Source organism: Anopheles stephensi, chromosome 3, assembly GCF_013141755.1.
Source record: "Anopheles stephensi strain Indian chromosome 3, UCI_ANSTEP_V1.0, whole genome shotgun sequence".
Taxonomy (NCBI): domain Eukaryota; kingdom Metazoa; phylum Arthropoda; class Insecta; order Diptera; family Culicidae; genus Anopheles; species Anopheles stephensi.
This window is the reverse complement of record NC_050203.1, coordinates 82973316-82983938: the sequence shown is the minus strand read 5'-3', so window position 1 is coordinate 82983938 and position 10623 is coordinate 82973316. Positions and strand designations below refer to the sequence as shown.

Below are 10623 nucleotides of genomic sequence, written 5' to 3'. Positions count from 1 at the left end.
GGATTGTGTGCGTATGCCTGGTGAGTGATGTGTGAAAGATAACCGTTTTTGCGTAAAAAAAACAAGCAAAAACAGGTATTCAACTGTTTCCGCCAATGAAAAATCTAATTTTTATCTGATGAAGGTTTTTAAGCGGTATTTTAGCGACATGAAGCGAAAAGCACAGTGATGGAATTGTTGCCGCACTGGGCACCCTTTTTTGCATGACAATATTATGACAGTTCGCACACACCTAACCTCAACACGAGCAAACACAGAAAAGAAACCGCTAATCTCGTACGCTTGTGTTGTAAACAAATCGCCGACACGACTCGCTGCTAGTTGCACCCGTTCCTGTTTCGTCGCACTAATACACGGTGTATTGCCCACTCGGAAATCATGTCGGAAAAGAAAGTAAGTTAGATTAAGCGGTGGCAGTGCAGTTCATAACGCTAACCTATTTTGTCTTGCTTCCAGTCTGCACCATCCGGTAACTCCACTGGTGGTGGTGGTGGTGGCGGCGGCGGAGGCGACAATAAAGAAAAACGGCGAAAGGAATCCATTCTCGACCTGAGCAAATACCTGGAGAAAACGATCCGGGTCAAGTTTTCGGGCGGTCGGGAAGCGGCCGGCGTGCTGAAAGGTTACGATCCACTGCTGAACCTGGTGCTGGACAATACGATAGAGTTTCTGCGCGATCCGGACGATTACAAGCTGGCGGACGATACACGGCACCTCGGTTTAGTCGTGTGCCGTGGCACATCGGTGGTGCTAATCTGTCCGCAGGACGGTATGGAATCGATACAGAACCCTTTCATCGCGCAGGAAGGCTAGCGTGGACGGGCAACCGTGCTGTGAGGCGTATCAACAACAGGTTTTCATTTTTCGCAGCTTTTGTTTGTTTTGCCCTTTACACTCGTGCCCGGAGTAAAGTTATACCCTATTATTCGTTACACCTGATTCCTTCTCAACTTTTGTTTCCCATTTTCATTAATTTTCTCTATTACTCATGCTCATGTTTATCAGTTAACCATACTCCCCCCGCCAAGCTCACAGCGGTGGAAGAAAATGATCCTGGCGACGACAGGAACAGGAGAAGAAACAGACTCGTTTACGGCAGATCGGTAAATCGATCGAATTTATTAACTTAGCCTTAAGTAACCTTACTTAAAACATTCTTCTGCTAGGAAGTCGTGCGCGCGTTCCCGTCACACCAGCACAGGGAGCAACAGTAGTAGTTGTAGCAGTAGCGACTTCCACCGCTGGGCTTACCAATAGTTGTTAAAATTTGTAACGCAAATGAAGTTGAAAGGGGGCATCGCAGAGTAGCCGGAAAGTACTACCGAACACACAAACTAAATTCTACTCGGTGTTGAGCTATTATGCTTGTAAATAAATTCCAAACAACGCAAATCACGCTACCACTACACAGTCCCGCTCTCTCTAGTCCAATCCGAACTCGTTCCGGATCCAGGGATACTGGGCCGGACACTCGTTGCAGGTGGAAAGGTAGCGATCCTGCTGCAGGACGCGACTGTGAAGCTTGCAGGTTCGGGGCAGATTGCAGGCATGTTCCTGCGGATCGAGCTGCTTCGGTCGGCACTGCCACGGTTCGAAGTGGCCGAGCTGATTGGAGGTGGTCGGATTGCGCATCCACTCGATCGCCTGATGGTTCGTGACGAAGTACACGTCCGGATACTTGGCCATATCGTCGAGGAATCTCTGCAATAACGATAAAAGAATGTGGGTAAGTAAATTCAACCCACGAATAATTCCCTCCATGCTTACCAGGAATGCATCCAGATACTCCTGCTTGCGGAACCACGTGGAATGGAAGTACAGCCCTAGCGGTGCCCGGTTCGTGTGATAATGGCGCTTAAAGTTGTGCACAAACATCCGGTACACGTCCTCCCCGTTCATGTGCGGCGGGCAGGTGTCCACCATGCCGCACGTATACTCGCCCGCCTCCAGCTGATTCATGACCAGCTCCCAGATGCCCGGATAGCTCCGGGAAGGACAGTACTGATTGTTCCCATTGCAGGCGTGTGGCATCTTGTAATCGAGCGTGTAAGGCCACAGCGGTGGATTCGAAAACGGAGCCACCATCGACGAATCGTACACGAAGCCAAACTCCTTCATCATGAGAAACTGCCTGTTCCAACCGACGCGCAGAAACGGAACCCGCATCCCACGCAGCTCCTCCATCCGGACGTTCGAAAATCGGTTGATAATGTTCGCCTGGCCCACCATCTCGTCGAACCAATCCTCGATCGTAGCGTTGCGGGACCACCACTCCTCCGGACCCCGGTGCGTGATCGAGTGGACCGCAATCTCGTGCCCATCGTTCCACATCCGCTGCACCTGGGCGTAATTTGTGTACTGATGCGATATGAAGAACGTCGCCCGGATCGGACATCCGTTGGGATTTTTGCGCGCCGGTGTAAAGAGTTTCTCCGTGTACAGTTCCCAGTTTTCGAAGTTGATTGCATCGTCGAACGTGAGCAGAATCATCTGCGGCGTGTGGTAGCGTTCCAATCGTCCCGGGATGATGGTACCATCCTTGGAGCAGAAACAGTCCGGCAGCTCGCACACGGACAGGTCGCACGGGTCGGCTGCATTCGGATCGTTCTCCACATCGCACCAGCCTTCGTCCGAACCGTCCTCACAGTCGACGGAACCATCGCAGAAGTATTCGTTCGGCAGGCAGGTTCCATCGCCGCACCCGAGCTGGGATCGTTCTTCGCATTTGGCATTCTCCAGGAGCGGTTTCGGAACACGGGCCTCTGGAAAACGGACGGAAGGAGAAGGAGCATTAATTATTATGCTAGAAAAGACCGTTGGCGTTGGAGTGCAGGTCTCATGTCATGCGAATAAATCGGGAGGACCCAGACCCTGAAAGTTGTCTCTTCAAGTTGCGCATGTCAAACATATTACAACGATCGAAGCAGTCTGGGCTAAAATGTAACTCGCATCTTCAGGCGTTACTATAGAGACGAAAATTCAAAATTCTTGCCATACCTGCAGTCACGTCACAGTTGTCCACGTTCTGCTTAAAGTCACAGATTTGCCGCGACACATCGAACAGCAGCCCGACGGAACATTTGAACTCGAACACTTCCCCGTCGAGGCACAGATAGTACTTCGCGCACTCGGTATTGGTCCACATTTTCTGCTCCGGTCGATCAGGATTTCTGCCGTGGAGAGAGAGAGAGCACGAGACAATTAGGTTATCTATTCCAACAGAATGCTATCGAGAAGCTATCTGCTGCACGCCGGTATAGTTTCCACTCAACAGTCGTCTAACCGACCGAAAGAAAGGGCGGCAAATCAGAGCCGCGAACGCGCCAAACCTTCCCACCGTTCGGGGAAACGATTGTTGGTAATCGTTAAGCAGGAAACCACCGCTCATCAACACTGACCTGTAAAACCGTCCATCCTCGAAGCAGGGAACTGTGTTTTTGAGACTCCGCTTTACCAGATTGCCGCCGTGCGCTGAAAGTAAAGAAAGAAGCGAGCGAAGCCCGTCGGGTGAGTGTACAAGATGGCGCTGAAACCCTTAAGTAGCCAGTCTGCTGGCAGACAATAGTAAACAAAACAATCTTAGGCAAATGCTCAATAAAACAAACGGTTTTCCTAACCTGCAGCAGGCAAGAGCACGTGGTGGCCCTAGCACTATATTGTTCCTCCAGTTGGAAGCAAACAATATCGCCCACAACTTCCTAATATGGCGGCGAAGAAAAATTGAGGTTAACGTGCAAACTCTCGTGCGCACTCGCCAAACTGAATAGTGATGAAGGAAAATGGGTGGTTGGAAAAGAGCGTTTTTTTTTTTTTTTTTAATGAGCACCGCTTTTATAATGATTGCAATTTATGCTAGAAATTCTCTTTTATTAAAGGGCAATAATGATCTGCTGATCGACGAGCGGGAGGCAAAGATGTTATCTCGAATAATGTTTTCGCAAACCAGCGCTTACTCGATTTACTACTGCACACGCTTGTAAAGAATACATTATCTTTACTTTCATTTTTATAAACCTCATTCAAACTATCCCGACCAGCTCAAGCTAAGCTTTCCCGGAGATGCGGTACAACGCATGACGAGTACTGTTTCTGTTTTACGAACTCGCTGAGGTGTTAATTTAATCATTTCAACATTCAGCAACCGGTATGCATGCGTGCGGTTGCGAGCATTCATTGTTGCCGGAGAGATGAGATCGTTGTTGTTGTTGTTGTTGTTGTTGTTGCGTGAACCCTCCGAACCGTGACATCCCATCCCGTGGCCCGTTATAGAAGCGCAGGGCGTGCTGCACCAGCTGACTGCCGTTTTGTGTCATATCCGACCAACGCACATAGGCACTTTTCTGGCTTTTGTGTGTGTGTGTGTAATTATTATGAAACAGTTAGTTAGAAGTACTTGCACCACAGTTTTAGTTAATCAGTTCCACAACGAGATGCTTTAAATCATATAAAATGCCTAGCTATATTCTTCATTACAAATACCCGTGGCACGATTCTCTAACGGTCTCTCCAATTTCTTGGCTTCGCGGACGACATAGACATCGTTGACAAGATGACAGCGAAGGTGTGTGAGGCGTACACCCGACTGAAACGTGAAGCAGCTTCGAGACCGCACGAAACGTGAGATCTATCGCACACTGATTCGCCCGGTGGTCCTATATGGCCACGAGTCTTGGACCATCCGAGCGGAGGATGCAAACGCTCGGGGCGTGTTCGAGCGACGCATCCTCCGGACCATCTTTGGCGGTGTGTGAGAGTGGCATGGAGTGTGGAGGAGAAGGATGTACCACGAGCTTGCTGAGCTATAAGGCGAACCGGACATCCTGACGGTGGCGAATACGATGGCTGGGGCATGCGATGAGGATGCCGGACTCATGCCCCGCCAAGAAGGTATTCGTCAGCGACCCTCAGTTCGGCACGAGGCATCGGGGAGCACAGCGAGTTTCTATGGCTACTGGATCAGGTGAAGGGAGATCTGTAGGAGATCGGGAGCCTACACGGATGGGAAACTGCAGCCAGGGATCGAGTTTCCTGGAAATCTATTGTCGTCAGGGCTCTTTAAAAGAGTAGGCCAGCTTGATGATGACCTAGCTACATTTTCCGAGATTTTCTTCAACAGTTTCGGAATTCAAATTTATTAGCGACAATGTAGCCGACGCTTGACATCTTTTGGGATTCCTGGAAGAGGTCTCTTGGATCCGACGTCAGCCACTGTAGCATCAACAGATAGGCAAGAGAGTCCTCAATATCCTTTTCCGGGTTACATCTTCTTTTTCTTCTTGGCTTAACGACCCTGCTGGGTCATGTCGGCCATCTAATGGCTTATTGGTCTTATTAGAATCACTTTGTTGGATAGTGCTTACACCATCACATGGGAACGATGGGGATGAGATTCGATTCCCGGTCCAGCTGGTTTAAGACCGTTGCCGTAATCATGTCAACCACCGAGCAGCTCGCTATCTCAGGCCTTTAAGACTCAAATATGTAGACCAGAGAATTATATGCGATTGGTTTTCATCTAACAGTGCATCGTAGTATTTTTGTTGAATAACCAAGAGATGAATTTGTTCCTCCATTACCGGTACGACTCATCATCATCACAGTGATAAACGTAATTTAAAGGCCTGTATGAACTGAACAGTACGGTTGTACATCATACCAAGCGTCCTACCGGTCTCGCAGTTACTCTTCTAGTCTTCCCTAATCACTTTCAGGTGTTGTTGGGTGATGTCGCTTCATCGTCGTCGATTAGATAACCTCCACCGAGTTCCGAGACGGGCAACGTCTCAAAGAGTCTTCCATCATCGCCGGTATGATGTTCAAGTATAATTACGACAGGTCAGCAAGGTGTTGTCTCCGTACAGTACGATCTTCAACACTTCCCTCTCGTAAAAACAAAAACAAAACCCGTGAGACAAGACGCAGCAGCAGCAGTGATTTAACCACCAAACCGTAAGGGGGACAATATTTAAAATCAATTTTCACATTACACATGTGTGTGACATGTAGTAAGTGGAGTTGCTGGAGCTTATGGCAGCTTCAACAGTGCGCGTTGTTATGTCTCTTATGAGAAAGGCTCTTACACCCCGAACCTGAATGAACGTGGGAAAAACCGCTTCGCTGGAAGACTTCACCGAGCTGAAGGGAAAGGTCGGGTCCAACACGGCACATCTACAGCAAAATCGTACCACACACTATCACTGCTGCTGATCTTGTCGCAACCGGGCAAAACTGCATCTGTCCCGAACGAATGTGAAGTGAGTGTGAGGACAGGCGCAGTAGTAAAACAGGAAATGGCTGATCGTCACACTCGCTGGTGTCCACGCCCACGGGGTCGTCGTGGTCGCTTTGAAGAGGTTGGAAAATTGAATCACTTCTCCAACTGCTGCTGGTCTATTCCGGACCCGTGTACACACCGTCGACGATAAAGTAGCACTAGACGCGGGGCCTTCCAACCGTCGGGGGGTTTGTTTTTTAGCTGAGTTTTAATAAGCCTAACTGTCACCGGTTGAAAGATCGTGGTCGTTCCACGATCGAGCCAGAAAAACCGAGCAAGCAGGCACTGGGAGCAAGAGACCGGCTAGCGAATTTGTAATTCAATTTTCCATGTCACCATCGCTTTTTTTCCCTCTGGTTTCGCAGCCAGCCGGGCACCGCCGCGCTTCGGAACCGTTGGAAACTTCATAAATACCGTTGATCGGGAAGCCGGAGGAGGAAAACTCCGAGTGCGGAACGGGCCCCAGATGGTTCCAGTCTGATTTACATTCATACTCCTTCATCCCTCGGCCGCGTGGTTTCTCTTTTTTTCTACGCCTCGCAAAAATACACCTCCTCGAAGCTAGCGGCAGTAGATTTTCCTTCAGCCCAGGAGTGTCATTTTCCAACTTCTGGTTGTGTTTGTTTGCTTTTTCCAATCCTCCATCTCTCTCTCTCTCTTGCTCTCGGTTCCAACAAACGCCGCTCGATCGTTTACTTTAACGATTCATTAATTAATTATGGTCACGACGAGTGGCGGTCGGTCGGTCGGTCGGCCGGTTCTCCGGTGTGTTTTGCTTCGCGCGTCTCCCACTCGAGCCCGACCGTGTTTCAGCCCGCATTCGGTGGGGGGTGATTTTCCGAGAGTTTGTTTTTCTCGTTTGTTTTAACACTTTAGCGCGGTACAAACGGAAGGTTGTTTTTCCGTTTTCGTGTGTAGCATTCCCACTTGCTTCATCGCACCGCCGGTGGCCGGTAATGCGCGGGCTGCAGTTAGAAGGCCAATCGGTAGAGTGAAAACAAATAGAATTTTCCACTTATAGGCGAGTTATGGAGCGAGACAGAACTCGTGCCAGGTTTGATAGAATGGTTGAATAAAAACTCTGAGGATCGTTCTTATAGCTTATTTTGTAATTAATTTTCGAATCGGGATTTTGTGGAAGAACGGAACCTAAATATCTCTGAAACGTGGATTCAACAGCCATAACAATATGGAAACGAAAGCAGCAGCTGCTTGAGCAACTCATACTACCCAGCGATAGTTTAGCACGGTCTTTTTAGTCGTCCAGTATCATTCTCATAACATGATCAGCCTGCCAAAATCATACATTTGTAGTTCGTTAGACGCTTACTGTGCATCGTTCTCTCGAACTCTACATCGTCTCTGGGACTGCAAATGCTCTATAAAGTCCATACTTTAAGGAAAAATGTGTTGAGTCGTTGATTGTTGACTCCAGCTAACAAGCTGCCCTCTTCAGCGTATCTGAAGACTTGTAAGATCTGCCCTGGAAGCCTCAATATACAGCAGCAACTCAGAGTATATTATTCTAGGATGCTTCCCTCAGGAAAATGCCGTTTTATAATTACTCTCATAAGTTTTTATTACTATTATAATACTACCAGAACCGGGATGGCCCGTTATTCATACGGCAGGACCGGGGTTCAAATCCTACCCGTACCGTTCCGCCATAGTAAAGAATGACTATCCAACTATGCGGTATCACATGGAGTCGAGTAAGCCAGAAATGGCAAGCATGAACTAAGAGGAATAAGAGGTCGTTAAGCGAAAGAAGAAGAAGAATATCATTAAATTCTAATTTTTTATCGCTGTCTTAGGCATAATAAATTAAAAAAAAAATTACAATTTACTTAGGCAGCTCATAATATATACCCTCCACATATAAATGAATTTATCAGAAAGATAGTATGACTTATCTGGACATCTTACTTCTCTCTAAGTACTTAAGAATTCCCTGCCATCCCAACCATCGTTCCCTTGGCGAGGTCTGTTTAAACACACCGCGATTTGTAGAAACAAACATCTTCCTTGTTGCGTGCCGAGCGAGCGTTTCTGCTCAATATCCCCGAATCGGAAATGTTCCTGGCCCACAAAGTGTCTGCCTTCCCAGCCAAAGCACTTTTCCTATCACCCATCATTGCAATTGCACCCGCGGAAGACACACATTTTCTCACCGACCGAAGCATTTTTCCGGCCCAGCAGTGTTAAAAATTTCTCTTCCTGCAGCACGAAAAAAAACAGGTGTACGCATACACCTGCCTTTCCATCTGTCCGTTTGCTCCGGTTCCCACCATCCAGCGAAATCCCACGAATGTGCTCCCGGTGCATCGACGGTTGCAAGTGCAACTGCAGTTGGCCGTTTTTTTTTTCACGTTCACCTTTCGAGCGAGTTTTCTAAATTCCGACTTAAACGCCATGAAAACTAGCCCACACACGCGTGGTCGAAGCAGTTTTTTTTTTTTTTGGGGGGGGAAAGGGCGCCATTTTTGACACACCCGATGCAGTTTTCTGCCACAAACGAATCTCTGCTACCTGCATGCTCGAGGTAGCGTCGTACCGATCGGATCTATGCAAAGATAATCCCATCACCACCACGCCTTTATCCCATCCCCAATACCCTAGGCGCCCCATCCCGTCCCACGTACCGTTTCCAGTGAAAGTGACCGCGAGCGTCAGCAGCGTGTAGCATAAAAATAGACCCATTCCGGTTGACGGTTTTTTTTTTGTTCGTGCTCTGTGTATCTCGTTCCCGCACTGTTTCGCGATGCCCGCTCGGTTGACTTCCTTTTGGGCATTCAGCCTCTGAAAAGCGGTTTGCTGCAGGCGATGCTGATCTCGTTTTGAGAAATTATGTTGCACTTAAACTGCTGCTTATCATGATCACAACACACTGAACGCACACGTTCTGGAAGCTTTCCGATTTCACTTTTCTTCGCCCGAGATCCTGCTACTCCGGAAAAATCCAGCCCACTACAAATCCACCACAACCTATTCCCCGTTTTGAGATAGCTCAAACGGGCTGACAAAACGGCACAGCGCAAACAAACACGCGTATCAGACGTTTCGCAGTGCGACTTTTCCACTTTTACTTTCACCAGCCACGCGCGCCAAGAAGAGAGCACGTTTTGGTGGCTGAATGTTGCGGGTGTCCACTCGCGCGCGCACACCTTCTACTAATCCCTGACACCGCCTCCTTTCACTTCAGCGTCCGGACGCACCACAAGAACTGGTTTTTGGGGCCGCACTTTACGTTCAGGACCTTCGACTTTCGCTAAGCTGCACTGCCTAAGAATTCACGCTTTTGTAATTCAAATGCTTTGAAGAACACTACTTCAACTGTTGCTACTTAAAGGCGCGCGCGATCTCGTACACGATCTCGTCCGGAGCTACGTTCGAAGGCACGTGCGCACGCTCCGATCTCTCGCCGGTAAATGGGGGAGCATTGCAATTGAACCGTTAGCTTTATAACATCATCGCACCGTGACGCATGGCATGGTGCGCTCTGAGCATAGCAAACGCCGCAAAGAAAGTCGCGCGATGCTGGGAGAGCGAAGAGCGATGCGCGCTACTACTTTCTTTCTGCTGCTGCTGCTGCTTCTCGAGCATCCTATTGGTTCCGGTGCCAGTTCCGTGTGGTTGGAGGAGCTGTGTTTTCTTTGTGCTTTTCGGGTATCAACAGGGAGAATTTTTTTTTAAATGTCGTCAGTAAACTAAAGCTTTTATAAAATGCCAACCGAATTTTTCCTAAGTCAGGATTGCCCTTGGATCCTCCTTATGGTTGCCTTTTTGCTCAAACATCCTCTCACGGTTGTAAGCTCTCCTGTAGCTCCTCAGAATAAGCAAAGTGCGTATTGCAGATTTTGTGTTGTCCTAGGTCAGGGAACGACATCGCCGTTGGCGCTGCGTCGTCGTCGTGACGCTCGCGCCAGAAAGTGGTTTAATTGCTGTTTTGCCGTCTTCTTTCGTGTTTCTGATTCGGTGTTGAGTTTGGTGATCATTTCACTTTTCATTTCATGTTTCGTTCCACAGGGGATCAGATAAGCGATTTGTGGATGCAGAGATACCGCCCTAACGGATGCTTCATGTGAAGATCATTGGTAATGCAGATTTTATATTGGATTAAATAGTCGGGATAAGCTCAATACTAATACTACCTTATTGTACTCTTCTTGGAATAAGGTACAGCGATTCTAAAGGAACGTATGCCGATGATCTGCAGCGGATGTTAAATTCCGTCCGGATCGTCTCCTCGCTCGAGTAAGCCAGAACTGAGAGGTTGAGGTAGGGGTTGTAAAGGGTCGTCTATAATGGAGATGTTGAAAGGTGTTTCATTATATCTTCTTATATCAGCT

General features: G+C 48.3%; 2 protein-coding genes across 4 annotated transcripts; one reads left to right on the top strand and one right to left on the bottom strand.

Moving 5' to 3' along the window:
- Positions 1 to 145: 145 nt before the first annotated feature.
- Positions 146 to 1400, top strand: LOC118513735 (U6 snRNA-associated Sm-like protein LSm7). Its single transcript, XM_036059890.1, has 2 exons — positions 146 to 393; positions 457 to 1400. The coding sequence occupies exons 1-2, from the start codon at positions 379 to 381 to the stop codon at positions 811 to 813; spliced, it is 372 nt and encodes a 123-aa protein (XP_035915783.1). The 5' UTR covers positions 146 to 378; the 3' UTR covers positions 814 to 1400.
- On the bottom strand, positions 1090 to 10572 carry LOC118513732 (chitin deacetylase 1). 3 transcript variants are annotated; one of them, XM_036059886.1, is made up of 6 exons: positions 10426 to 10572; positions 8917 to 10349; positions 3399 to 3471; positions 2998 to 3170; positions 1768 to 2762; positions 1090 to 1701 (listed from the first exon to the last, which is right to left on the bottom strand). In XM_036059886.1, the coding sequence occupies exons 2-6, from the start codon at positions 8972 to 8974 to the stop codon at positions 1423 to 1425; spliced, it is 1578 nt and encodes a 525-aa protein (XP_035915779.1). In that variant the 5' UTR covers positions 8975 to 10349; positions 10426 to 10572; the 3' UTR covers positions 1090 to 1422. The 3 variants fall into 3 exon arrangements, with proteins under 3 accessions (XP_035915779.1, XP_035915778.1, XP_035915780.1); XM_036059885.1 differs by having other exon boundaries at positions 8917 to 10572; XM_036059887.1 differs by lacking the exon at positions 8917 to 10349 and having other exon boundaries at positions 1381 to 1701.
- Positions 10573 to 10623: the final 51 nt, after the last annotated feature.

Coding starts and splice junctions, on each gene's coding strand:
- LOC118513732 (XM_036059885.1), bottom strand. CDS start 8,974: ATGGGTCTATTTTTATGCTACACGCTGCTGACGCTCGCGGTCACTTTC. Junction 3,171..3,398: donor GAGGATGGACGGTTTTACAG/GTCAGTGTTGAT, acceptor TCTCCACGGCAG/AAATCCTGATCGACCGGAGC. Junction 2,763..2,997: donor CAACTGTGACGTGACTGCAG/GTATGGCAAGAA, acceptor TCCGTTTTCCAG/AGGCCCGTGTTCCGAAACCG.